The 27,459-nt window shown below is 42.2% G+C and overlaps 5 protein-coding genes across 5 annotated transcripts; 2 read left to right on the top strand and 3 right to left on the bottom strand.

Moving 5' to 3' along the window:
• Positions 1 to 361: 361 nt before the first annotated feature.
• Positions 362 to 11,151, top strand: Gart (trifunctional purine biosynthetic protein adenosine-3 Gart). The gene is made up of 7 exons (XM_001357356.4): positions 362 to 1,045; positions 6,313 to 6,560; positions 6,622 to 7,271; positions 7,329 to 7,554; positions 8,080 to 8,501; positions 8,574 to 9,629; positions 9,697 to 11,151. Exons 1-7 carry the CDS (start codon positions 869 to 871, stop codon positions 11,010 to 11,012), a joined length of 4,095 nt encoding a protein of 1,364 aa, XP_001357392.3. The 5' UTR covers positions 362 to 868; the 3' UTR covers positions 11,013 to 11,151.
• Pcp (Pupal cuticle protein) lies at positions 1,919 to 2,842 on the bottom strand. The gene is made up of 2 exons (XM_033379390.1): positions 2,724 to 2,842; positions 1,919 to 2,645 (listed from the first exon to the last, which is right to left on the bottom strand). The coding sequence occupies exons 1-2, from the start codon at positions 2,733 to 2,735 to the stop codon at positions 2,079 to 2,081; spliced, it is 579 nt and encodes a 192-aa protein (XP_033235281.1). The 5' UTR covers positions 2,736 to 2,842; the 3' UTR covers positions 1,919 to 2,078.
• On the bottom strand, positions 11,044 to 12,574 carry LOC4817832 (dnaJ homolog subfamily C member 28). Its single transcript, XM_001357358.3, has 2 exons — positions 12,265 to 12,574; positions 11,044 to 12,199 (listed from the first exon to the last, which is right to left on the bottom strand). The coding sequence occupies exons 1-2, from the start codon at positions 12,361 to 12,363 to the stop codon at positions 11,210 to 11,212; spliced, it is 1,089 nt and encodes a 362-aa protein (XP_001357394.1). The 5' UTR covers positions 12,364 to 12,574; the 3' UTR covers positions 11,044 to 11,209.
• Positions 12,575 to 15,747: 3,173 nt separating this feature from the next.
• Positions 15,748 to 21,882, top strand: LOC117183186 (protein aubergine-like). The gene is made up of 9 exons (XM_033379388.1): positions 15,748 to 15,914; positions 17,484 to 17,595; positions 17,651 to 18,123; positions 18,987 to 19,179; positions 19,618 to 19,745; positions 20,060 to 20,214; positions 20,292 to 20,681; positions 20,749 to 20,859; positions 20,917 to 21,882. The coding sequence occupies exons 1-9, from the start codon at positions 15,822 to 15,824 to the stop codon at positions 21,815 to 21,817; spliced, it is 2,556 nt and encodes an 851-aa protein (XP_033235279.1). The 5' UTR covers positions 15,748 to 15,821; the 3' UTR covers positions 21,818 to 21,882.
• Positions 21,883 to 24,675: 2,793 nt separating this feature from the next.
• LOC6903524 (essential MCU regulator, mitochondrial) lies at positions 24,676 to 25,218 on the bottom strand. Its single transcript, XM_002132364.3, has one exon. It carries the CDS (start codon positions 25,161 to 25,163, stop codon positions 24,897 to 24,899), a length of 267 nt encoding a protein of 88 aa, XP_002132400.3. The 5' UTR covers positions 25,164 to 25,218; the 3' UTR covers positions 24,676 to 24,896.
• Between the last annotated feature and the right edge of the window lie 2,241 nt (positions 25,219 to 27,459).

Genomic DNA, 27,459 nt, shown 5'->3' with positions numbered 1-27,459 from the left:
TTCAATTAAGAAAAAGCTCAATTTGAAGCAACAGATGTTTTCGTTATCTGTCTACTGACTTTTACACCGACGAGTGTATTTTAAGAACATATTTAAAACAGGCCCAGGCCAAGTCAATGATCTTTTCACGACTATTTGATAGAATTTAATTATATCTGAAATATTGTTCCTATTAGGACGATGACCAGTGTGTACCTATCATAGCATTTATCTAATGCTCGCAGGAGAAACAGCTGTTCTTTCCTCTCTCTCTATATTTTGCCTTTTATTTTTTTTTGAATTATTTTCATACGGAATAACAAATTTACGACTGATAAGAAGTGCAATTTGAGTTACAGTTACATTTACCCCCAGCAGGGGTCTGGAAAGGCTATCGCCGACGTGTTTGTGTTATTTGTTTGAGCTAAAACAACAACAATTATTGCCGCGGCGAAAAATAAGTGCAATGCTGTGGGATTGGGTCGCCTCCTAACGACGCGGCCCACGGAGGTTTTCTTATCGCGGTCACTGACGCGTCACAGTTGCTCTTACCTAGGCCTAGGGCCGCACACATAAAAATATTTAATTCAAATTCAAGATTTCAGTTCAAAACGAGGCGTCGTGCGGTGCGGTTTTACGGATCTGATCAGCCAAAAAAAAAAAAAAACAAATACATAAAACACGCAAAACCTGGCTCTCTTTCTCCCTCTCTCAAGCTCTCTCTCCATCGCGTCTCTTAAACATACTGTGCTCTCACTCTCACTCTCTGGAAACGCTGCTGCTGTTGCTGCTGCCCGTTCAACAACTCGCAACACGTGGGCGGGAAAACGAAGAAAGAATTATAAATTCTTAAAAACGTGATTAGTTTTTGTTCTTATCGGCCAGAAATATGTCGCATAGCGTCTTGGTCATCGGCAGCGGCGGGCGGGAGCATGCCATCTGCTGGAAATTGTCGCAGTCGACGCTGGTGAAGCAGATCTATGCCCTGCCTGGCAGCTTTGGCATCCAACAGGTGGAAAAGTGCCGCAATTTGGATGCAAAAGTCTTGGATCCAAAGGATTTTGAAGTGAGTTGAATGATTCCCCCAGCGACCTTGGATTAACCTTCGCGAGTGACTTACAGTTACAGTGTGTGTGCCTGTGTGTGTGTGTGTGCACGCTATTTGGGGTGAAGCTTGATCGTGGAATATTCGGCATTTACTTCGTTTTGGGTATTTTTTTATTGCCGTCTGTGATACATTTTTATGGCTTCTTGAGAGATCTTTGAGATCGCAATGTATATTTTTATGATGCCCCAGAATGTTTTATGCTAAGCCGCCAATAAATCCGCAATCGGAACGATCTTAAAGCGGATCATTCCATTGCACTGCGATCGCCGCTAATCGGTTTAACTTTAACCCTTGAGCGCGCCTTGGATTGCCATTGGAGCTGACGAAAATCGTGGCAAATATTGCAATTCGAGATTAATATTATATGTAGATCTGTGTAACGAGAGTCTGTCAATACGTTATCAATTGCAGGCTGGGATTTGCGTGCATTATTCGAGGTCTAGCAGCTTAACATTTTTGTAATGCATCCAAATTGATTTTAATCATATTTGTGGCTGTCTTTTCTGTGTGGCTTAGTCGGCTCGTAATGTTGATAGATTAAGTGTGATTAGCAGAGAAAATGTATTCTACAATAATAAAGTAGATTTGCTTTAATGGGACTGTTGTCAGGGGACCAGTGTTTTGCTTGTGCAAAACGATCCTCATACGATCACGATTCCACCCCCCTATTGTCTACCCATGTCTAAACATAAATTGAAACTGTCTAGTTTAATTATCTAAATAAAGAATCAAATGCCAAAAGATTGTTCCATCGCGTTCCCCAGACATTGCCTCACATTAGCGCCTTCTTTTGCGACAGACAACAACAAAAATAAACACAAAATTGTGGCCTTTGTTCTTTGTTTTCGCATTATAGCTTATGTTTTGCTTAGCACTTCTATATTTATTGTTTTTGTGGCTTAATTAATTGTTAAGAATGAAATTCACAGATTTGCATGGTGTTCTATTGAGACCTGCCCCCAGCACCGATCAACGATCACCGATCATCGGATCATCGGCGTCTCGAATCGTTTTGACGCTGTCTAAGAGGTCGCCGTGTTGGGGCATCCGATAGCGTGGGTGGATGGGTCAGATAGATGGTCTTTGGTGTGGAACTTGGCCGGGAACGAGGTGTCGTCTGGTCCTGGATGTTCCGGGTGTAGACATTAAAAGCGGCCGCATCGTGGGCCACTGTCTTGAGCTCGCCCGTATAGTAATCCTTCACCTGGTACGGATGCGCGCGAATGTACTCCAGGGCGCGCAGGATGTAGTCGGGCACTTTGGGAATGTGATCACCCACGGGATGATAGCCGGTCTCGTCGGCCACATAGCTAACACTGATCACAGATCCTTCGGGGGAGGTGTAACTGGAGCCGCCCTGAACGGAGACGCCTCCGAGGCCCTCCTGAGTGGCCGAAATGCCATTGGATGTCTCGTAGGCATAGCGATAGTTACCATCCCGCTCCACCTGGAGATCATTCTGGAGTGTTTTCGTATTCCTATCCGAGTCGGGAATGTAGGCGGCCGCCCGAACAGCCAGCTGCTGCTGCATCACAGCCAGCACTCCAAAGAGACTCATCTGTGGGGTAGAAGATTGATCGATTATAATCCGTTTTCGGGTGTACTGCCATTCTCGTTTCGCCTTTCGGTTTCTTACAAGCAAATGCATGACGGGAGTGGAGTAGAGATCTCTGGGTTCTATCGTCTTTCGAGTATCAAGTGGAACTGTTTGTCTGCTTCTCGTACGCTTTCGTTTTTATATCCATCCGCTTGCCTGTCAGCTTGGATTTTTTTTTGGCAATATTTTCGCCTCGGAAACCCAGTTCCGAAACATCACCGACATGGCTCGTCATCATCATCGTTGCGGCGGCAGCGGGGCCGCTTGCCTTAGTCAGTCATAAATAAAATGATTTTATTTCTTATAAGTATTATTTTATATAGGTATCAGCGATGTTATTTGTCGCCGCTGCAATTCCCAAAGTGTGGGATGGTAAAAATACATACATATACAATATTCGTGAATGGTTATGCCCTACTCGAAGGTTGGGGCACTTACAGTTTCATATATAGTATATTGTGGCTGATCTTGAAATACTTACATGCTCAAGGAACTCGAAAATACCATAGCGATCATCGACACTGCGGGTGTCCTTAATTGGCTTCCATTGTGGAATATCAGAGGCAAAAGAAAGTTTCGTCTGAGGAAAATAAGGTTGATTTTATAGATCACATATTGTAGGGATTACTGGGGATAACTTCCACTTTATGGCTTCCTACTATAGAATATTGCGAAGGGAATCTGTTGTACGATACTTCGAGACCAAGAACAATACTACTTTCATCTCAGACTTGTAATAAAAATTGTACAGGAAATTGCATTCCAATTCAAGAAAATCTCCAGCAATCAACAGCTCAAAGACCATCTATGGAACACCCCCCAGACAACCCATAATCTTGCTCAATTAATTCAACCACTCTCTTTGTTTTTTATAGTTTTTGTCTGCTAGTTATTATTAGAAATTGCATAGCATCATAAATGATGAATGAAGTGTTATCTCTAAGCATATATTTTGATCATTAGACACAAACTTTATCAAAATTACGCGTACCCCTCCGATTATTTGATACGTCTTCTTTTTGTTGTTTTTTTTGCTGGCTAATTCCCAAAATAAAAACCCGTACCGGTTCGACTAATTCACCAAACCGTATCTAATTCTGATTCCCTCCCCAAACTCTTATCCGCAAACAAATGTATCAGCATTCCTTGCTTCAATACCCCGATTCCCATTCGCTGGCTCCCCCACTTAATTTGCATATAATACAGTAAATCATGAGCGCACTCTGTAAAGCATAAAGACGAAAACGTTCTAGCCAAATTTGGCAAGTAGTCGACGCTCGCTCAGGTCAGAGATTCCGAACGATATATATAAAGGCAAGTCTTTCAAGACTTCTCTTACTCGGTTTATACGAAGTAGATTTGATGAAAAGCTGTGAAAAGTGAATGAAATCAGGAATTGTGGAGGCGCAGCCAAATTCGCTCCTTACAGGAATCAAGGGGGTTAACCAAAAACAGCTGATCAACTGTACAAATCTCTTCTGAAAGCAAAAACAAAGAAAACATACTGCAAAAAAGGAATTAAATGGAAAGTAAGAGAGATCTCTGTCCTATTCGAAAGATATAGAAGCGCCGAAGCTGCTAGATCTGGCAACTCTCCTTCACTAATATCAAGAATTCAGCTTCGTATAAACGTAGTATACCTCTATCTGTCATAAGCCTTCATTTACGAGTATGTAGATGGTTAGATGGTGCTTGCCTTTCGACTCATTCTTCTTGATCGCGCCTAACCTTCGTTACGGGAAATTAAAACCTTGACCAGCTTTGCTCTTAATTTGGAAAGCCCAAATAGCTCTTAAAAGACGTCATATTTAGCAGCTAAATTGGAGAGCATGCGGCCGTGTGAACGTTCTTGAACTCTTAGGAAATCGGGATGATTCTTTGCCCAAGTGCTAAACGGTCTGGAACGCAGACGATTGCAATTTCAACTCCGTGTTTCGTCGACTCTGCTGTTGTGGGGGCAAACCAACCGAAATTCTGCGTTGGCGCCGATACGAATTAGAACTGAGGTAACGAAGCACCAGAGAACCGGACCAGAACAGCCCCGGATTACTGTGGTTGGTTGACATGGCTCTGACATAGCTGGCGCCTTAGTCAGTCGCATCGTTCGTTGAATTCGCTGTTGATCCACACGCTGGCTCACGTTTGCCCGATCGAAAGACAATGCACCCGTACCGCCGGAGAGACACAGTTTAATGGCAAAACAATTAGGAAGGCATTTAGTATTTTGGCGACAAATTGGCGAACGGAACCGGTTGAGTACTTAGAGGAGTGTTATCTTCCATTTGGGGAATGTGGTTACAAAGAGGAGAGAGAGAGAGAATCCCCCGCCCAAAGAAGTTGCAGTGCGATCATGACCCGGTTAGATGTTAGATGGGGGAAATCCAATTATGATCTCTGTTGATTGGGGATTGTTTTTTGATGCAAATTGTATTCAATGCCAATTCTGAAATTCTTAGAGAAGAGGTATTGATGGGGAGAGGGTAAAAGCAGGGATATGAGAATATTTAGATGGGATTTGGAGTTATGAAAGGCTAAAGATAACGATAGGATACAAATTATAAGTAAAATGGAAGAGAAGTTTGGAAAGAAACAGTTTTATTTCTCATAAAAGAATGGTTATCATATTATATTTTAAATTTAAAAAACGCAGAACCTTCCTTTTAAATCAAGTAGATCTTTTCGTTACATTTTTATATGAAATATGAAAATTAAAGATGCAATTTTTTTCATCAGTGTATCGTTTTATAAAGAACAAAGCCGATGCCAAATAAATAACTCGGTTTTGCGTTGAATTCAAATTCAAACCGTACGGTTCTCCGATTATAAACATCACACCAAATATTTGTATCTTAATTAATTTTAAATTGCATGATTACTTAGCTTATGGAGACCTGTGTCGTCGCAGATAATGAATAACCCGAATATTTCAAATGGCTTGGAAAAAATATATAGATCGAAAATTTGCATGATTAAAATATCTGTGTATTTTTCAGGCGAGTGCTATAAAATATTCTTTCTATAAGAAATTTTTTATATTTTAATGAAATATTATAATATATTCTTTCGTCTCTTGAGTTGTATTAAAATGCTACAAAAAAGGAATACAAATTTACTAAATTTTAGTAGGATATTATGGCAAGATGAAGGGGTTTTCAAAGGGTTTGGTTATCTATAATGACCAACATTTTTGGGTTATGAGGTTTTTAAAATATGAACTAAGGATCAAACAAACCTATGGATACACTCAATAACATAGTTCCAGCGGTTCGCCAGATCAATAAATCTTTTGAATACGCTCCGAGGAGAAGATTCGGGGGAATCCTGAGGTTTAAGGACGTTCCGAAGGCAGGAAGGAATCGCGATTCTTTAGAACGTTTCGAAGATGGGAAGGAAGCAAGGGGAAAAGGCAGAGATTCTATCTTTGGCACAAGGACCACTTTCCGAGTTGGAAATACGAAAATATTAATGTTCTTCATCAAATATTATAAGTATAGAATAGACAGAATCTTTTTTCTAGGAACATCTAAATGCGATTCCCAAAACCTGAACATTTTTATGGATGGTAATAGATCAATAATCATAAATCTATTCTAATCTTCAAATATTTCTTGCTCTGTTCTTTCTTCAGGCCATTGCCAAATGGAGCAAGAAAAATGAAATCTCTCTAGTGGTCGTTGGACCCGAAGATCCCTTGGCCTTGGGTCTAGGCGATGTGCTGCAAAAGGAGGGCATCCCATGCTTTGGACCCGGCAAGCAGGGGGCCCAAATCGAGGCGGACAAGAAGTGGGCCAAGGACTTTATGCTGCGCCATGGAATACCAACGGCTCGCTATGAGAGCTTCACGGATACGAACAAGGCCAAGGCGTTCATCAGGAGGTGAGAAACGAATCTCTTGGAATGGAAATTAGATTCGAATAACTGATGCCCTCTCTTCCAGTGCACCCTATCAGGCTCTGGTGGTGAAGGCCGCTGGTTTGGCTGCAGGCAAGGGTGTTGTGGTGGCCGCCAATGTGGATGAAGCCTGCCAAGCGGTGGATGAGATATTGGGAGACCTGAAATACGGACAAGCTGGGGCCACCCTTGTCGTAGAGGAGCTTCTCGAGGGCGAGGAAATATCGGTTCTAGCCTTCACCGATGGCAAGAGTGTTAGGGCCATGTTGCCTGCCCAGGATCACAAGCGTTTGGGCAATGGAGATACAGGACCAAACACCGGAGGAATGGGCGCCTACTGTCCCTGTCCTTTGATCAGTCAGCCCGCGTTGGAGCTGGTCCAGCGAGCCGTGCTGGAGAGAGCTGTTCAGGGTCTGATCAAGGAGCGCATCACCTATCAGGGTGTTCTCTATGCGGGACTCATGCTGACACGCGATGGTCCCCGCGTCCTCGAGTTCAACTGTCGCTTTGGCGATCCCGAAACGCAGGTCATTCTGCCGCTCCTCGAAACGGATCTTTTCGAGGTGATGCAGGCCTGCTGCAGCGGTCAGCTGGATAGGCTGCCCCTCCAGTGGCGCAGCGGCGTGAGTGCTGTGGGTGTGGTCCTCGCAAGTGCTGGCTATCCAGAGACCTCCACGAAGGGTTGCCTCATCACTGGTAAGGTTTCCGTATGCTCTTTCCATTAAATCAATATTAATTTGTTTCATTTTCTAGGACTACCTGATGTCAATTCGCCCACTCAATTGATTTTCCACAGCGGTCTCTCTGTAAACAAACAAAAGGAGGCCCTCACGAATGGCGGACGTGTGCTGATAGCCATTGCCTTGGATGCCAGCCTCAAGGAGGCGGCTGCAAAGGCCACAAAACTTGCTGGAACTATCACTTTTGCCGGCACAGGAGCTCAGTATCGCACGGACATTGCCCAGAAAGCATTTAAAATGTAATTCAAAAGACGTTTACTCAATGGGTATATAAAGCCAATGAAGATAGGGAGATTTGGGGTCCTAAAAGATGGGAGATTGAAGCTATTGATTGATAGAACTCTTACTAAAGATTATTATGCTATAGATATAATTATTGATCCTCGACAGATGAAATTTTGCCATACTGTAAAGTATGGAAATGGTTCCATTTTGTATTCAAATCTTTATCAGAAGTCCTATAAAGGGTGGAAATTGTCATTTTTTCATGCACAAGCATTTCAGGCATCGTTCGGATCCTCAAAAATTCAAATTAATCTCCTCTTAGCATCTAAAAACTCTTATTACTGTGAGATTTTGTTTGATCTGTCACCTTTTCGAAGTCTTGTTCGGAATCGTAACTTATTTTAGGTCAAAATTATAATCTTTCCGGACAAAATGGAGATTCTCACTAGGTTTCCCCTAGTACAACCTTCATCTTTATGCCTCTAATAAAGTATTTTCTACACATATAACTAATATATTACTTTTCTTTTCCACATCAGAGCCATTGCCACGGCGCCAGGCCTCAGCTACAAAGACAGCGGCGTGGACATTGATGCCGGCGATGCTTTGGTCCAACGCATCAAGCCCTTGTCGCGTGGCACTCAAAGACCTGGGGTCCTTGGCGGTTTGGGTGGCTTTGGTGGTCTCTTTCGGCTGAAGGATCTCAGCTACAAGGAGCCCGTAATTGCAGAGGCCACGCAGGGTGTGGGCGCCAAGATCCAGTTGGCCCTGCAGAATGAATTGTATGAGAATATTGGCTACGATCTGTTTGCCATGTCTGCCAATGATCTGCTGGAACTGGGCGCCGAGCCGGTAGCTTTTCTGGATTACATAGCCTGTGGCAAGCTGCATGTGCCACTGGCCGCTCAGCTCGTGAAGGGAATGGCTGATGGCTGTCGGGATGCCAAGTGCGCATTAGTAGGTGCGTATCTAATCGAAGGAGAGGCAGTCTTTGAGGAAGATAATTAATAACTATATAATATATCCCATCCAGGTGGCGAAACAGCGGAGATGCCCTCGCTGTATGCCCCCGGGCAGCACGACATGGCCGGCTACTGTGTGGGCATCGTAGAGCAGGCTCGTGTCCTGCCACGCTTTGATCTGTACGAACCGGAGGATCTGCTCGTGGGCCTGCCGTCCTCGGGCCTCCACTGTGCTGGCTTCAACGAGATCCTCACCCAGTTGGCTGCTTCGAAAGTGAATCTCAAGGAGTGCTCTCCTGTCGGCGGGGGCAAGCATGGCCTTAGCCTGGCCCAGGTCCTGGGCACGCCCACACGCCTGTACGTGCAACAGCTGCTGCCCCATCTGCAGGCTGGCAACCAGATCAAAGCTGTGGCCCATGTCACGCATGGCCTGCTGCACGATGTCCAGCGCTTGCTGCCCGAAGGGTTCGAGGTCACCCTCGACTTTGGTGCAGTGCCCGTCCCGGATGTGTTTGGCTGGCTGGCGGGACAGCTGCAGCTGAGTGCCCAGACCCTGCTGGAGCGACACAACTGCGGCATTGGCATGGTGCTGGTTCTCCCACAGAGCAGTCTTCTGTGGCGCACAGCCCTGCCGGGGGCCAAGGTTCTGGGCGTGTTGAATCGTCAAGCGAAAGCCTCCGGCGGTGCTCCACGCGTGAAAGTGCGAAATTTTGTGGAGCAACTGCAGAAGTTGGCTGCACCCTTTGGGGGTTTGGGGGAAACGCAGCTGCCCGAGGAAGTCAAGGATGTGCCCTCTTCGGGAGTGAAGGCAGCGGCACGTGAAGAATGCTTTGAGAATGCCGTGGGACGTCGCCTGACCCGCGTGCCCAATCATTACGTGGATCCCATACTCATCTTGGGTACCGATGGTGTGGGCACCAAGCTGAAGATTGCCCAGCAGACCCATCGGAATGCCAGCGTGGGCATCGATCTGGTGGCCATGTGCGTCAACGATATACTCTGCAATGGCGCCGAACCATTTAGCTTTTCCAGCTATTATGCCTGCGGCAAATGGCAGGCGGCCTTGGCTGCGGAAGTCAACGCTGGCGTACAGGAAGGCGCCAGCCAGGCCAATAGTAGTTTTGTGGGTATGTTTTGGGTGGATCATTCTTCTGCTGATTCACATACTAATGCCATTTCCTCTCGATCCCATAGTCTCCCATAGTGCTGCCCTACCACTCCTGTACGAGCCACAGGTCTATGATCTGGCTGGCTTTGCTTTGGGCATAGCCGAACGCTCGGGCATCCTACCACGCCTGGATGAGATTCAGCCCGGAGATGTGCTCATTGGCTTGCCCTCATCGGGTGTCCACAGCAACGGTTTCAGCCTCGTTCATGCGGTGCTCAAGCGTGCCGGCTTGGGCCTCAACGATCGGGCGCCATTCAGCGAAAAAACACTGGGGGAGGAGCTCCTAGTGCCCACCAAGATCTATGTGAAGGCATTGTCCGCGCTGCTCTCTCGACCCAATCATGGGATCAAGGCGCTGGCGCACATCACTGGCGGTGGTCTGAGCGAGAATATACCCCGAGTGCTGCGCAAGGAATTGGCCGTTCGATTGGACGCCAACAAATACCCGCTGCCCCCAGTATTTGCCTGGTTGGCAGCAGCAGGAAACATCAGCTCCACAGAGCTGCAGAGGACCTACAACTGTGGCTTGGGTCTGGTGTTGGTGGTGGGAGCCACGGAAGTGGATGGCGTGCTCCGGGAGCTCCGTTATCCACAGCGCGCCTCTGTTGTGGGCGAAGTAGTGGCCCGAAAGGATCCGAAGAAACCCCAGGTGGTGGTCCAGAACTTTGAGGCATCGCTGACCAGGACCCAGAGAATGCTATCTCAACCACGGAAACGCGTTGCAGTGCTCATTTCAGGAAAAGGCAGCAATCTGCAGGCCCTCATCGATGCCATCCGTGACTCGGCTCAGGGCGTGTACGCAGAGATTGTCCTCGTCATCAGCAACAAGGCAGGTGTCTTGGGTCTGGAGAGGGCCGCCAAGGCGGGCATACCCTCGATGGTCATTTCGCACAAGGACTTCCCCAGTCGCGAGGTCTACGATGTTGAACTAACGCGCCATCTCAAGACAGCTCGCGTGGAATTCATCTGCCTGGCGGGCTTCATGCGCATCCTCAGTGTTCCCTTTGTACGCGAATGGCGTGGCCGTCTCATCAACATTCATCCCTCGCTGCTGCCTAAATTTCCGGGGCTACATGTCCAAAAGCAGGCTCTGGAGGCGGGTGAAACAGAGTCCGGGTGCACGGTTCACTATGTGGACGAGGGCGTCGACACGGGAGCCATAATAGTTCAGGCCGCTGTTCCCATACTGCCCGGGGATGATGAGGAGACGTTGACCCAGCGCATCCATTATGCCGAACATTGGGCTTTTCCGCGTGCCCTGGCGCTGTTGGCCAGCGGTGCCCTGCGTCGGGTGTCAGAGGTAAAGAAGGAGGCGCCGAAGGATATCAAGGATAGCCAGTGAAGTGTGAAGACATTAAAATCTTTAGTTTTTGTAAGTTTTTGACGCCCTCCAAGGGATTATTTTTATAGTGACAAACAATTTCTCTTTTGGTTAAGACTGGATTCCATGTTTTTTATAGATAACAAACCTATTCAAAATATTTAAACGTATTCTCTACAACTAATATCACGGGGGGATGCTTTCATATTCGATATCAATCACAAAAGACGGGTAATCAGGTCGAAAATATTGCTTTTGAAAGTGTTTTCCGACTGCTCATCCTTCGCTTTGTATTGGACTGCAGGACGCTTCTGATTACGTTTTAAGTCCGGCTCCTTAAACACCATGGCGGCCACGCGGTCCAGGCGATAGCGAAAGAACTGATTCTTGAGTATGGGCACAATCAGATTGTACTTATCAATCATCTTGTTCAGCTCCTGGACCTCCTCCTCGTGGTCTTGGGTGAACCTTAGCCAGGCGGCCTGCTCTTCGGCATTCTGTAGCGGCCAATCGCCGTAGTAGACGCGCTCCTGGCGCACTGTCTTCAACAGCTGCATCCGTGCATCGCGTATTTCCTTGCCGAGGGTGATCCATTCCGGTGTGAAGCCATTGTCGAGCATTATCTTGTTCAGTTTGTGGGTGGTAAAGTCCAGGTAGGGGTTCTGCGACTGGGCGGAGGACAGGGGCTTGCCAGAGCCGTTGAGATTGTTAAAGTCGCCCTTGGACATGGCCTCCTGGATGAGATCCTCCACCACACGATCAATGCCGTATTTGGTTTTGATGGCGTGCTTCTGAAAATGGTTTCCCTCCTTGGATATGAGGTCGCTGTCGCCGGCGGCCGCCTTGTCGATGCGATGCTCGAGTACACGCTCTTGGGCCTTCATGGCGCGCACCTGCTGGTACTGTTTCTGGCGCTGAAAGGGGGTGCCTACGCCAATGCCCTCGTTGGAAAGATACTGTCGGTGCTGTGGGGCCGTGTGCTTGATGTCAAACTCCATGGCTTGCTCCTCGTCCTCCTGGATGTTGCGGCGACCCTTCGCGAACTTCTCCTGCAGCAGCTTGAAGGCCTCGTCCACCTGTTGGAAGCGTTCGGCACTGGCCTCGTCGCATCCAGAGTCCGGATGGACGCGTTTCACCAAATCCAAATACGCCTGACGCACGGTGTTCTGATCCGCGCCCTCGCAGACGCCCAGGATGCGAAAGCATTGCTAAAATGGAGGATTACATAAGCAATTCGTTGCAGCACCAAATTCGTTTTATTCGTTTTACCTACCAAATAGACCTCACGGCGTTTCAGGTGCACTTCCCGCAAGGCGATGCGGCCGCCCGCGGATCCAATCAAGCTCCCAAAAAGTTTTCCAGCTTTCAACATTTTGTAGTTCTGAACAGCTGCCCAGCTGTAGCTTTTTAGTTGTGAGTTTTGTAAGCAACTTTAATGCCAACACACTCACTCTGACGGTTAATTCATTCATAATACTATATTTTGTTTGTTTGTTTTTGTTGTTGCTGCGTACAGCTGTTCGTAGTATAAACTTGGTCACAAGTGGAAATGCAATATGGTTATATGACATGGTTATATGGATGACAATATGTTAATAATAATAATAATAATAATATGTTTTTTAACTCTAAATATATGCTATATATATAAATAAAAATCAAGCACCTTTCGATATTCCTGTTCGTTTTGGCTCTTTGCAAACACTGATGATAATTATATTTTGGTCAGATGTGGTAGCACTTTTAATGGCGGCGCAAATTTTTAAAGTTGTTGAGCTTAAGTTGAGCCACTAACCATACTGTGCCACTAGCTGTGTATGTATGTGTAATGGCTGCCGAGCTTGGCCCGTTTTACAGAAAAAAAACACAAAGTAAATATTATCCTGCATTCATAAATAGTTGCGAATAGTGTGCATAATATTATGTACTATATTACAGCCAGAAGGCTAATATTTTCTTCGATTTAAATAAGTTTCCATCCATAAAATTGTACATATGTATGTATACAAATATGTACGGTAAACTGTATCTTGTCTGTGTATTAGCTTCGGCGTCTGTTGCTGTGCGTTTTGCAGAGACAAACACATGCAAATTGCATTCATTTCATTCCATAGCATCAACATTTGTATTATTAACAAATAAACACTCAACTTACTTGTCAAAAATGTATTTTTTTCCATGAAACACACAGTTTTAAGTAAAATTGGCGCCAAACGCAGCTTTGTTTATGATTATCAGTGTGACCGCGGTTTTATACCGTCTGACCCTCAGAAAATCTACCAAATAATACCGTAAATATACAGACGATATAGAAATTTTTGAAAGTGAATCCGCGACTAGGATAAAAATGCAATCCGTTGGAATAAATGCGTATGTAATTTTCTATACCCTTTCCTCTTAAATATACCTTTAAAAATTAACTTTAATAGATTGATGAACTTGATAAAATATACCATATACCGTAAGTATACCGTTGGCTCAATTGGGACCTCAACAAATACCGAAAACGGTTACCCTGCTGCACCGTCAAGTGGCCCGTGTGAAACCAGCAGAAGGCTGTTACGCGCGGATCCCAGGCAAAACGCAGCCCTCCTCCCGCCCAACCGACCGAGGGGCGCTGCCGCATGACGCGCGGTGCGTAGCGTAACATTCGAGGAAAATTAGCACTAAACTTACTAAGAAACTAAGCATGGAATCAAAATACAAATACCACTACAATTACTAATTACTAGAAAGGTGTGTAAGGATTAGTAATTTAATAAGAGGAAGAGAATTAGTGGAGGATATAATATGGTAGAGGGAATTATAATCCGAGCATAAGACCCTAAACGGTTCATGCAAGGAATAATTCGATCTACAAAGTGGAAGGAACAACGTTATAAAGTTTCTAGTCAGTCTAATAGGAATCGTGAAGCGGCTCAACAGATCAGGGCTGTCTATGTCACCCCTGATCAAGTTGTGCATAAATATCACACCAAGCATTTTTCTACGGTTAACTAAGGATGGGAGGTTTACTAATAGTAGTCTACTAGAGTAAGATGGGAGTCTTACACCCGCATCCCAGTTAAGGCCCCGCAGAGCAAAGAGTAAAAAGTTTTTCTGTTCTGATTCCATACGGTCCTGGTGTACTTTGTACTGAGGGCCCCATACACAGGAGCCGTATTCTAAGATCGGACGAACAAGCGAGGTATAAAGAGTCTTTGTTATATAGGGGTCGTCAAATTCCTTTGACCACCTCTTTATAAACCCCAGCACGCCCATTGCCTTATTTACCATGGCAGAAATATGTTCGGAAAACTTTAACTTGGGGTCTAACATAACAGACATAACACATCCACCAGGGTAATTCTCTTAAGAGAAGAAAGCTATTGAGATCGGATTGCAAGCGAGAATGAAATGAAATGTCCTTGTACTGGACACAGAGTTTAACATCATCCGCATACATAAGTACTCGAGAGTATGTTAATACTGAAGGCAAGTCATTAATAAAGAGTGTGAAGAGTAAGGGGCCTAGATGGCTGCCCTGTGGTACTCCCGAAGAAGCCGAAGAGGTAAACTCTAACACGTTCGTGGTGATTGATCGCCGCCTTATAAATCCATGCTGAGTTGTAGATATAAGTGACTTGAAGAGATGTTGCAAGTGCGGAGTTAAAACCTTCTCAAACATTTTGGGAATAGCGGATAACTTTGCTATACCTCTATAATTTTTTGCATCAGACTTGGAGAGGAAGTATAAACTGTTCCTTCCGGATTGGGGGGAAGCAAGGGGAATCAATGGATAGGGTGAATAGTTTAAGCAAAGGTCCACACAGAGCCTCAGCGCAGTACCTGAGTACACAACCTGGAACACCGTCTGGACCCGGTGAAAACACTGGCTTAACTAGTCGAAGATCATGAAGTAGGGAACATTCATTTAACAAGGGACTGAAAATGCCGTTCGATATCGGTAAACCGTATGGGTACGGTTGACCAGAGTAGCTTTCCTCAGAATAGGTCGTTTGGAAAAACTGGGCAAAAATCATTTGCCCAATCATTGAAATTTTTTATAAAGTCTTGATTTTAAGTTTTTTAGACTGGATAACTCTTTGGTAAACCAAGTGGGTTTTCCAGATCTAATCGGACAAGAAAGCGGGACACAAGAATCAAAAAATGTGCCAAGAGCATTGTAAAAAATGTGTGTGCCTTTTGTGACATCAGTGCACAAGTACAAAGCGGACCAATCAAAATCCCTAATGAGGTTATTAAGCTTTAGCGGACACGTTCAGGTAGTCTAGTCGACCGATCCAATAGAGCTGGTGCTATATCTAGCGACACCTCGAAAATAGGGTGGTAGGCGGCTTCAGGTATAGTGAGCGGAAGGGCTCGGGTTAACAACACTATGGTCGGATCCGATACAAAGCATAGATCAAGCAAACGACCCGAGGAATTTTTCACATGATTGACTTGAGACAGGGACAGGTCAAGCAAGCCGTCAACAAAGTCATTTCGTGACATGGGCACTAGGGTACTAGACTCGTTTACCGAAGACCAAACAGTTCCTGGCAAGTTGAAGTCACCAACTTTAACTTTTTTAAATTAAAATGTAAACGACTGTCCCGTTTTCATTTGAATATGCATTTATAGGTAATTTGCAAAAAAAAAGTATTCCATTCCTACCTGTTCCTGAACAGTATTACAGTATGACCACAGTATCATTTAATTTTTGAAAAAGGCAATAACTGCAAACGATACCTTGACATCGATAGCAAATGGAAGTGTAAAACTTGCGTATTCAGCCCTGGGGTAATTTTAAAACTTTGACGGTGGACGACGGAAATTATTCAACGGAAAATGAATAATTTACCAACAAATTCTGGGCATTCTCGTGGACGCGGGCGCGGAACAAAAAAGGACAATGCAAACCGTGGCTTGGGTCTGCAGTTGGTAAGAAAACTAAATTAAATACAATGTATGTATATGCTTTACAGGCAGTATTGATATATAGTTTGCACATCGCGTTTTTTTAAACATACAGAGCTCAAATTCACAGTAATTAAGTAATTTCACTTTAATTTGTGTATTAAATCGGTTGTAAATAATATAACATGTTAAAAAAGTGATGTATATAAATGGTTACCGGAATAATATTGCAGCTTTTTACTGAACAGCTTAATTGGTGCACCAATTCTTGAATGTGTCTTTAGAAAACTTTGATGTTCAAGTTTGTATAACTTTGCAAATACTGAATGTACGTACGTATGTATGTATTTCCACTTTATGCTTTTGGATCAATGCTTCGATCAATCCCGAATAATTGCGCTTTGGATAACCGTCGTGCTGAAATTTGCATAGAATTAGTGTGGTTTTATTGGCCTGCTATGTTATAATATCTGTCTCTAAACATGTTTAAAACCATAACACAAACCTATTAATACATATGTGCTGGGTTTATGCATATGTAACTAAGCGAATGGAGTTCAAATTGGATCGATCGAAAAGCTAGTCTGTGACAGCATTTATGTAGCATTCATGTACAAATACTCAAAAAGAGTATAGTGGGATATTGGATTGTGGAGAAAGTGGGAAAGGAAGCGTTTTCGATAGCCGAGTCAATTGATCCATGTTGGTCTGTCTGTCTTGTTTGATGCCTAGTTCTCACAGATACTAAGATCTAGAGCAACCAAATTTTGTACCCAGATTCCTGTTATATCACACTGAATCAAGTTTGTTTCAAACGTTTTCTTTTGCAACGCCTCTTTCCTCCCCCACATAGGGCGAAAAACTGTGGCATCCACAATTTTGAAGATACGAAAAAATCAAAAACGCAAGATCATAGAGACAGATAGGCGAATCTGGTTAAGATCATTTAATTTCGATTTTTTCCTCTCTCACACAGTTTTTGTTGTTCAATGTAATCGCCCTCTGGCGCAGGGAAGTCATACTGTCTAAGTATTGGCTATAAGTATGGAGCTGCGGCCATAGCAGCAACTCGCAACGTTCCCTCCGTTTTTATTTGACTTTTGAACTCAAATTTAAAATTTGAGATGCCCTCCTTATTGTTTATAACCTTTTCCAACCAATATCAGTCACAAATTCTCAATGCCTTTTAAAGTCAGGCGTTTGAACCGAAGAATTCATCAAGGAGGGACATAATTAAATTGGAAAAATTCAATTTTGAATTTGTTGTCCTGATAAAATCAAAAACTATCTTTTTTCCCGAATTTTTAAAAATATTTAAATGAATTTTTTTTTTTAAGTATCCATAGATAACATAGCTGTGTTTCCATAAAAAAAACACATACATTAATAACACTATATGGCCGGTTCTTCATTTCAAGCTCTATAGTTGGTTCTCTCCAGAAATGTGTGTTCCATCGGAGCAAAAACCCTTTTTGGGCTTTTTTAACGAAGCTAAAACTCCTGTTCTGTTGAACTATTTTATGTTATTCTGTCTCTTATTTGGTATAGAATATATGCATTTATGTAAAAACATACGAATTTATCGCTTTGTAGGGGCAATCTTCTAACGAGGCTCGTCCGGATAAACCTGTCCCCCCAGCAGACGCGTTAAAAACGTCGGAGATCATACCCAAGTCTAAGGATACTGAAGCTCAAGCCATTGAAGGTATTGGTTTTGTTCTTTTTGTGATTATTTTAATTTCCAATGTTTTTCTTACTAGGCGATCCTCGTGGGTCTGTACGTGGACGACGCGTAATAACTGAAGTTGTGCACTCCCGTCCTCAGGGACTTACAACCAAAGCTGGAATTAGCGGCACGAAAATAAATGTCCAAACCAATTATTTTAAGCTGTTAAAACGTCCAAGCTGGACCATTTTCCAGTACCGGGTTGATTTTGAACCTGAAGTCGACAACACACGTTACCGTCGTGGGTACCTTTACGAACATAAAAACATATTGGGTGGATACATTTTCGACGGAACTATTTTATTCTGCACAACTCAGTTCAACTTTAAGGAATTAGTGACAAAAAATCACGCAGGAGAGAACATTACCATCAAAATTAAGCATGTTGGTTTAGTTGAAGCAGCTGACAATCAACAATTCCAAGTGCTTAATCTTGTCTTTCGAAAAGCAATGGAGAGTCTTAATCTCCAGCTTGTATCCCGAAACTATTATGATGCTAAGGCGAAGGTACGTAACTTTGCACTAACAAAAATGAATTTAATTAATATACTTGCCATGTAAATATATATTTATACCATTTTTATATGGATTTTCATATTGTTACAGCAGCAGTATTATTGCTCTAATATGTAAATGTGAACCAAAAATCTTAATCTAAACGCCTCTTAATCTTAATCTTATGTGTACCTAATGTGTAACCTTATGTGTAAAAAAAAACTGGCATTCGAATCCTACCAAGCTGTAACATAATGGCTCCCTAACATAATGCCTTTCCATCATCGTATGCATTGGTTTTTTTACTCGAATGTAATGATGAAGTCACCAACATTCTCCGCATTAAAGGATGCAAAAGCAAAGAAATTATTATAAATTTAATTTTGAAGAAAATTTTGAAAAATACCAAAGAGATATTGCCGTTTCTATTATCTTACCATGCGCAGAAATATAAATTTAGTCGCATTAAAATATTTCCGGTTTCCCTGAAATCGGCGTGGGAATGGTTGGATGCGAAACTTTGGTAAAAATCTTTTTATTTTGACTCTCACTTTAAAAGTGTTTGAGGGTCAAAAAACGAACTAGATGTTATTAGTTATTGAGAACTTGCAATAAGTTTTTTCTGCTGCTATTACTAATCTAAAAATATTGGCTCATTGTTGGCTGCTGCGACGGCAATTATTTTCAGTAGCGTAAGCAGCAGCAGCTGATCCTTTTGAACAGTTTAAAAAAAATCAAATCAGGGAAACACACAAATTTCACAATTCTTATTATTATATTATTATTATAATGTTTGAAATATCTTTACAAACGAAAAATAACGAAGGGCTAATGTTTAAAAGCTTTTAAATGTTGTGTTTTAATTTCTGCTAAAGATTAAACTTAATAATTACCGCGTGGAATTGTGGCCTGGATATCAAACATCGATTCGTCAACACGAGTCTGATATATTATTGTGTGCCGAGGTCGTTCATAAGGTAATGAGAACGGATACCTTGTATGACATCCTAAGTGAGGCGATTCGGGATACCGAAAACTTTAAAGATGCTTTTCGACGCCAAGTAATGGGTGAGTTTTCCATATTTACATATGCATATATACATAAATTTGTGCATAAGCCTGTGCGACCAATTAGATTAATGACTCGTATTTGCATTTGTTATACACAAAATATTAGTAGATGTGAAAAGGCAAGTCTAAAAATGCGCAGTCGAAAACATTTACATAGTTCGTGGTCTGGCACCGATTGCTGCAAGACTCAATTCTCCGCGAGTTATCGCGCCACTGACAATCTATTACTCAGTATCAATAGGATCACTAGAAAAAGCTCAGGATTAAGTCGAGCTATTGGAACTCACAAGGTATGACTGTAGGTTGTTTCTTAGGATAACTTAGGATAACATAACTAACTCTGCAGTCGTAACACTTACTAAAGCAATAGACATACTTTTTAGCAGGTGCAACTTATTGATGGTTATATATTTACGCATTTATTCTCTTCCCCAGGTATGATATGTCTTACTGATTACAACAATAAAACCTATCGCATCGATGATGTCGACTTTGGATTGAACCCCTTGTGTAAGTTTAACACTAAAGATGGAGATATATCGTATGTGGAATATTATAAAAAGGTAAGTTTTCATAAAGGTATTATTACATCGGTACAAAAATACACAAAATACATTCAAATCAAGTTTAAGTGCACCTGGAGTTTCGCCCCTTGAGCACCTAGTTTTGTTACACTATTAATGTATGAGCAACGCAAATGTTCTTCCGTTTACAACCGAAAATCATGAAGATATTGAATCATAAAGAATGATCCTAAATAAAAGAGCATCAAAACGCGATCAACAAAAATTGGAGTGTACAATGTTAAGGCAAATAGCATTTAATCTTTTGTTTAATTTTAGAAATCATTTTACTGTTCTACTATTTCGATTTTTAGAGATATAATATCACAATTCGTGACCATAAGCAGCCATTGGTGGTGTCACGACCTACCGAGAAAAACATTCGTGGTGGCACGGATCAGCTTATTATGCTAGTTCCCGAATTGGCTCGAGCTACTGGAATGACTGATGCTATGCGAGAAAATTTTCAGTATGTCTTTTATTCTATTTGAAGTTTTTGTTGTTAATATTTCTAATATCAAAATTGGTTCGTTACTCTTAAATTAGATTAATGAAAGCAATGAGCGAGTTTACCAGATTGAATCCGGACCGTCGTATTGAACGCCTGCGCGCATTCAACAAGCGCTTGCAATCGTCGAAGGAGAGCATGGATGTGTTAAAATCGTGGAATATTGAACTTGATACAGCTTTGGTGGACATCCCAGCTCGCGTTTTATTTCCTGAGAAAATAGTTTTTGGCAATCAAAAGCGATTCGTATGCGATAACCGTGCTGATTGGACTATGGAATTCCGAAACAACTCAATGTACTCGCATGTGGACATTAAGAGGTGGTATGTGATAACTCCACAGCGTAATTTACGGGAGACTGAGGAGTTTGTAAAGCTCTGCATTCGTGCTGCCAGTGGGATGAAAATGACTATTTCCGAGCCTCGATAGTATGTATTATTTAAAACTATATAATATTATAGATAGAAATACATTTAGTCTTGTATTTCATTGCAGTGATAAAATAGCCGATGATCGCAATGGGACATACTCACAATCGATCGATAATGCAGTAGCGAAAGATCCGCAAATTATAATGCTAGTGCTTAAGGCTCCAAACGAAGAGAAGTATGGGTAAAGTAAGTTTGTAAAAAGTGGATTCTTATTAGTTTACATCATCAACAGGTATAGCTGTATTAAAAAACGCACTTGTGTTGATCGACCAGTACCATCACAAGTGGTCACTCTGAAAACCATTGCTCCAAGAAAAGAGAAATCAGCTGGTCTCATGTCCATAGCCACAAAAGTGGTTATTCAGATGAACGCCAAACTGATGGGCGCTCCATGGATGATAGAGTTACCTCTTCGCGGATTAATGACTGTTGGCTTTGATGTGTGTCATTCGTCGAAGAACAAAAACAAGTCGTATGGTGCACTTGTGGCTACGATGGACATGAAATTATCGAACCGCTACTTTTCTTCAGTAAACGAACACATGAAAGGCCAGGAGCTGTCGGAACAGATGTCAATGAATATGACATATGCCCTAAAAGCGTTCCGGGAACATCACGGTATTTTACCAGAGAGAATTCTGTTCTTCCGTGATGGTGTGGGTGATGGTCAACTTCATCAGGTCGTTAACACTGAAGTGAAGCTTTTAAAATCTAAGCTTGATGAGATTTATAAATCTGCAGGCAAAGAAGACGGCTGTCGAATGGCATTTATTGTTGTCGCTAAGCGCATCAATACTCGGTACTTTACCAACAATCGAAATCCCGTGCCTGGTACTGTAGTCGATGATGTCATAACGCTTCCTGAGCGGTATGACTTCTTTTTAGTGTCGCAAGCTGTGCGTCAGGGAACAGTATCGCCAACTAACTACAATGTTATACATGATAACATAGGACTAAGTGCCGATAAACTGCAAATGTTGTCCTACAAAATGACCCACATGTACTATAATTTTTCTGGGACCTGTCGCGTGCCTGCTGTATGTCAATACGCTCACAAATTGGCATTTCTTGTAGCCGAAAGTATTAATAGATCCCCATCATCTGGGTTACAAAATCAGCTATACTTCCTATAAAAGCTTTGTCAAAAATGTAATTTAAGTGTTGAACAAATATAATTAAAAACTGATTTCTCTAAATACTTTGTATTCCATTTATTTTATTTTATCGGCGCATGGCTGATAATGGCAGATTTACCAAAGGATCTAGTGCAGAAGTCACCTCCATTAGCTGCCACAGGTATAGATTACTGTGAACCTCCCTACTACAAGACAGATGTACGCAACAAGGCCCGACAGAAGTGCTACATAGCCGTATTTATTTGATTCGCCTCGAAGACAGCCTGGCTAGAGCTGCTGAAGGATCTGAGGGTTGCAATCTTGGACGCCCTCAAACGTTTCACGGCCACAAGAGTTGCCCAAGCATATGGTCGGACAATGCTACCGGTATACTTACGGTATATAGATAAATTATTAAAGGGCAGCCTTTTGTCCATACCTTCAAATGCCACATTTTGGCGGTATAATTCTGCGAAATGTTGACTTTGGAAACTCGGAGAAGTTGGAACGAAATTTATTCCTCGGGAGTTTTATATGCTTAGTATAGGTTTATTAACTACGCGTCTTTTAAGGTATCGTTTGTAAAAATCTATAGATAAATTATTAAAGGGCAGCCTTTTGTCCATACCTTCAAATGCCACATTTTGGCGGTATAATTCTGCGAAATGTTGACTTTGGAAACTCGGAGAAGTTGGAACTAAATTTATTCCTGGGGGTTTGTATATGTTTAGTATAGGTTTATTAACTACGCGTCTTTTAAGGTATCGTTTGTAAAAATCTATAGATAAACTATTAAACGGTAGCCTTTTGTCCATACCTTCATAATTCTGCGAAATTTTGTCTATGAAAACTCGGAAAAATTGGAAATAAATGTATTCGTTAGGGGTTTGTAAATAGGGTTTACGAAGGCCTGTACTACGGCTTACACGCAAAACTGCGACTGTTTTTTTGTTGAACTTTGTCGCTTAAACCTTGTTTTAGTCAAAAAACATTAAAAGCAAGGACTAAAAATTGGCCAATCTTGTAGAAAATTTATTCATGGGCATGGCTGTGGGTTTCAGTAAGCCAGCATTATTCAACGGAATGTAAAAATTGAGCAATTTAACGACCATCCTCTCTTTGTTTTTTACCTATTTCGCTAAAACCTTTTTTTTTTGTCCTAGTCTTTTTTTACGCAAAATCCAATAAAAGCAAGTATTAAGAATGAGCCAGTCAAGTAGAAAATTGATTCATTAATCGGGTAAAATTGTGCGGGCAAGGTTGAGAGTTCTATTTAGCTAGTAATATTCGACGGAATAACAAAGACGAGGAATATTGATGGAACTTGGATAATTCGTCAGTATATTTACGGTATCTTTTGGTAGATTTTCAGAGGGTCAGTATATATACAGTATATATACTGTATGGTTAGTGGTCAGACGGTATAAAACCGCGGTCACACTGATAATCATAAACAAAGCTGCGTTTGGCGCCATTTTAGTTAAAACTGTGTGTTTCATGGAAAAAAATACATTTTTGACAAGTAAGTTGAGTGGTTTTTTGTTAATAATACAAATGTTGATGCTATGGAATGAAATGAATGCAATTTGCATGTGTTTATCTCTGCAAAACGCACAGCAACAGAAGCCGAAGCTGATACACAGACAAGACACAGTTTACCGTACATATTTGTATATGTACAATTTTATGGACGGCAACTCTTTTAAATCGAAGAAAATATTAGCCTTCTGCATGTAATATAGTACATAATATTATTCACACTATTCGCAACTATATATGAATGAAGGATAATATTTACTTTGTGTTTTTTTTCTGTAAAACGGGCCAAGCTCGGCAGCCATTACACATACACAGTTTACCGTTGGAATGCATGCATGTACATATGTATTTATTTATTGGAAGCGCTGGAATGCTGCTCCTTCTTATTAATAACAAAAATATGAATTCGACCAATCGTAATCATCTTTATTAATATTATGTATTTTTTCTGATATTATACTCACTAATTCGTACAAATTACCACTATTCCATGTACAAAAAAACAGGAAAGCCGCAAATTTTTCTCAGTTTATTGTTCGTATGTACATATGCGTATTTTGCACTGGAAGTACTTAATTCGCCAAAGGATGACTGCGTACAGAAGACTGGAAATGTTGGAAGCTACTGGAATCGAATCTGCACATTGCGGTGTTTCTAGGACGTTTCTTGGCGTGTACTGTGGTTTTGAGACTAATTTACGGACAAGCGATGTTCGGCGATAAAAAAAGGGAATCTTCCAGCCTAAAAATGCAGTGGTATGTATAAAATGGCACATTTATTAGACAGTAGATAAATAGCTAAATATTAAGACGTTTTGAAGCGCGAAGGAGAACAATCATTCGTTCAAAGAAATAATTCAGATAAGGCTACCTGTCGAAGCTGTTAATACCCTGGCTAATTGTTCTCTAATAGAAACGAGCTAAGGCATTATTAAAACCATTATACCCTCTGCAAGAGTACAAAAATATAGAAGCGTGTGTGCTTCAGTTTTATAATGCGTGTCGGCCCCCAATCAATGCACAGCCCACATCCATAACGAAGCGGTCTTTCTGCAGAGATACGAATGCACAACAATCTACTCCTATGCATCCCCTGCTGCACCCATTGGCGTTGGACCAAATCTGAAAATGAGCGAAACTCATCTGCAATTCAAAGCACCCTTTCATGCTCTATATCGATTGGAAAATGAAATTAGTTCTCGGTCATAATTACAATGTATATATAACATATATGAATTTTATTCTAAACCAAATAAATCCAAAAGTATGCATTTTACAGTCGAGGAAGTGCCCAAAGAATTGGACTAAATATTAAACCAGAAAATGTAATGTTACGACTTTTTTAGAACTAATTGAATAGCATACTGCGCTAATTTGCTAAGAGCCAACGCCCGGTCTGGTCTGGTCTGCTCAGCCAGCATCCTGTTTGGCCAGTTTCATGGATGTGGCACATTAGCATATATTCTTGTACGAACAGGATATGGGGCACTGAGGCTGAGGCGGAGGCCCTGCTCCAAATTCTCGTTGTTCAATCTGTGCCTCCGTCTCTGGTCCCTCTTCTAGTCATCCTCGTCCAGTAGATCGGGCATAAAGAGCTCACAGACTTCCAGATAATATGCCAACTTCTTGCCCGCATAAGTGCCCAGCAGTATTCCGGGTACGACGTTCACCAGTATAAGGACCAGGGACATTGGATTCTGTTCTGGCTTTGGCTTGAGTCCTCCGCATTTGTAGTAAGATTTCGATACGTCCTTGGGTCTACGTCTGAATGGCCTTTGAAACCTTTGCAGCATCTGTAATATCTCCGTTTTCAGGAAATTCATCATTGAAAATTTCGAATTTTTCTATTACAAATTTCTGATGGAAATGTCGAAACTTTCACCAAACCAAAATGGATTGTAGCCTCTCAAGAATCACCACCTCCTTCTCCTGCTCCTCCTCATTGGGCATGCGTGGCGTGGTCGGTGTCGCTGCCGGTGGAATATTTGAGTGCGTGTGCCCTATATGGCACTTCCGTTCTGTTGGCCAACAACCATTCGATTTCGTCAACCTCTCGCCGTCTGATTGTCACAATTCTACAATTGGCTTACGTTTTCCTACTTCTGAGGGAAGTTGTGGTCGCTAATGTGGGTTCCAATTTGGCCTCAAGAAATGTCTTTCTCTGCTAGATGATTGTCAGAGCGTAAAAAGGATGGGTTCCTTCCCGATGGGGTTTGCTGAGTTTCCCCAGAGTTTGTAGTATTTTAAATGTAATTATTATAATTATTGGTGTACATTTTTTCTCACGATGTACTATTTCTAGCATTAGAGTCTTTCTGCTGAAGATCTTTTTCTAAAAATCTTCAATTAAAATCCATAAATAATGTTTAAACAACATCTTCAATTATTTTCTTAGGCCCTTAATGCCGTGCCCTGACGGTGGCCACACCCAGAAGTCGGCAGGAGGTGCCGATGGATCTACTCAAGGCTTAGTCGTGGGCCACCTTTACTCACGCACGCTGCCAATCTGTACAATGGACGTGGTCATTGTGGACATATGTTGTCTTTGAGTGTGCTCGACTCCGACATGGAATTCTTGATGGAGGAGCAGTAGTTGCCGGGCCACCTTCCACCGGAAATTCGCCCGGTGCCGGTGAAAGCAATTAAAGTGGGCGTAGATACCACGTCGAGACGTTCATATGTGTACTGAAACAGAGTCAGGTACTCAGCAATGTGCGGATGATCCTTGATGCAGCGTAAATGATGAGTAATAGTAAGTACATCAGAACCTCATCCCTCAATTCTCTTAATAGTCCATTAAAACTAACTAACAAAATAATAATTTCAATCTGAAGAACCTCTCCTACAACATAAAACATTTCTTTAAATCCTCTTTTAGGCACTCACCCATGACAAATGATGATGAGCATTTCTGGAAGTGGAAGCCTAACATCCCTAATGCAACAAGAGACTGATTGATGGAATCTTACGCCCTGTGGCCTTATAATTTCGAATGGCAAGATAGTGTGGAAGGGATAACCAGCACATAACCCGTGAGGGCGTATAAAATCTGTTCTAATATTATACATGCACTTAATCATTGTCCTAAAACCTATTTTTATGCACTCACCCGGCACAAATGATATAGAGCAATGGAAATGGAAACCTACATCAAAGGAAGTGGAACCATAACATCCCACATTCAACAAGAGATTGATTAATGGAATCTTGCTCCCAATGCCCTATAATTTGGAATGGCAGGAATACCCAGAGACAAGAAACGGATAATCAGCACACGAAGTATCTGTAAAAATCTCCTAATATTATACTCGTACTTAATCAGTGTTTTAAAACCACTTTTAAGGCTTTCAGCCATCAGAAATGATTAAACCTGAATCAAAGGAAATGAAACCGTAACACCTTACCTTCAACAAACGATTGATTGATAGAGGGAAATGATGAAATCTTACAACTTGGCCCTATAATTTTGAATGGCTGGATTAACCCGGGATTATTCCCCGTAAAGGAGTATAAAAGATGTTTTGATAAAATACTCGCACCTAATAATAGCCTTTTTTAATAATAAACTTCCTTTTAGGTGTCTCCTTCACAAATGATGCGTAATGGAAACGGAAATGAAACCGTAACACCGATTGATTGATGGAAGGAAATGATGAAATCTTACAACATTGGCCCTTTTATTTCCACTGGCGTCAGAGCACTCGATCTTCTGAAGGATAACGAAGGAATAACAAACGGCCTATAGAATTGGAAAGGAGTATAAAAGGTGCCCGGTATGAGTGAGTGCAACATTCCTACTTTTATTGGCCCTACTTTTATGGCTTGCTGCCGCAAAACCCTTTTAGCAGGGGTTCGTTGGCCCAGTCTTTCGTTTTCCCTCTGAGTAGTGGGAGTAGCAAACCCTTTTAACAAGTTTGTTGCTTAAGTCTTTCGCTTTTGGGCCCTAAGTAGATTCCGCTTCCGTTTGCCATTTCGCACATTTTGCACACTTTATGGCCGAACCGTTGGTTCTTCGATGTAGTAAATATTTGTAAGCAGCAACAGGCGGCAGCAGGAGGAGGGTAAAACCCCGCCCCAGAGGCACATGTGCCGTCGGTGCAATTAGCTGAAATTTCCAAAGAA

This window comes from Drosophila pseudoobscura, chromosome 4 (genome assembly GCF_009870125.1).
Source record: "Drosophila pseudoobscura strain MV-25-SWS-2005 chromosome 4, UCI_Dpse_MV25, whole genome shotgun sequence".
NCBI classification, from domain to species: Eukaryota; Metazoa; Arthropoda; class Insecta; order Diptera; family Drosophilidae; genus Drosophila; species Drosophila pseudoobscura.
This window is presented reverse-complemented; position numbering and strand designations above follow the sequence as displayed.

Excerpts from the sequence above, each read along its gene's own strand:
- Gart (XM_001357356.4), top strand. The coding sequence starts at position 869 with ATGTCGCATAGCGTCTTGGTCATCGGCAGCGGCGGGCGGGAGCATGCC. Across the intron at positions 8,502-8,573 it reads TGCCAAGTGCGCATTAGTAG|GTGGCGAAACAGCGGAGATG; the intron begins GTGCGTATCTAA and ends TATCCCATCCAG. Across the intron at positions 9,630-9,696 it reads GGCCAATAGTAGTTTTGTGG|TCTCCCATAGTGCTGCCCTA; the intron begins GTATGTTTTGGG and ends TCGATCCCATAG.
- LOC4817832 (XM_001357358.3), bottom strand. The coding sequence starts at position 12,363 with ATGTTGAAAGCTGGAAAACTTTTTGGGAGCTTGATTGGATCCGCGGGC. Across the intron at positions 12,200-12,264 it reads AACGCCGTGAGGTCTATTTG|CAATGCTTTCGCATCCTGGG; the intron begins GTAGGTAAAACG and ends CCTCCATTTTAG.
- LOC117183186 (XM_033379388.1), top strand. The coding sequence starts at position 15,822 with ATGAATAATTTACCAACAAATTCTGGGCATTCTCGTGGACGCGGGCGC. Across the intron at positions 15,915-17,483 it reads GTGGCTTGGGTCTGCAGTTG|GGGCAATCTTCTAACGAGGC; the intron begins GTAAGAAAACTA and ends ATCGCTTTGTAG. Across the intron at positions 20,860-20,916 it reads AAGGCTCCAAACGAAGAGAA|GTATAGCTGTATTAAAAAAC; the intron begins GTATGGGTAAAG and ends CATCATCAACAG.
- LOC6903524 (XM_002132364.3), bottom strand. The coding sequence starts at position 25,163 with ATGATGAATTTCCTGAAAACGGAGATATTACAGATGCTGCAAAGGTTT.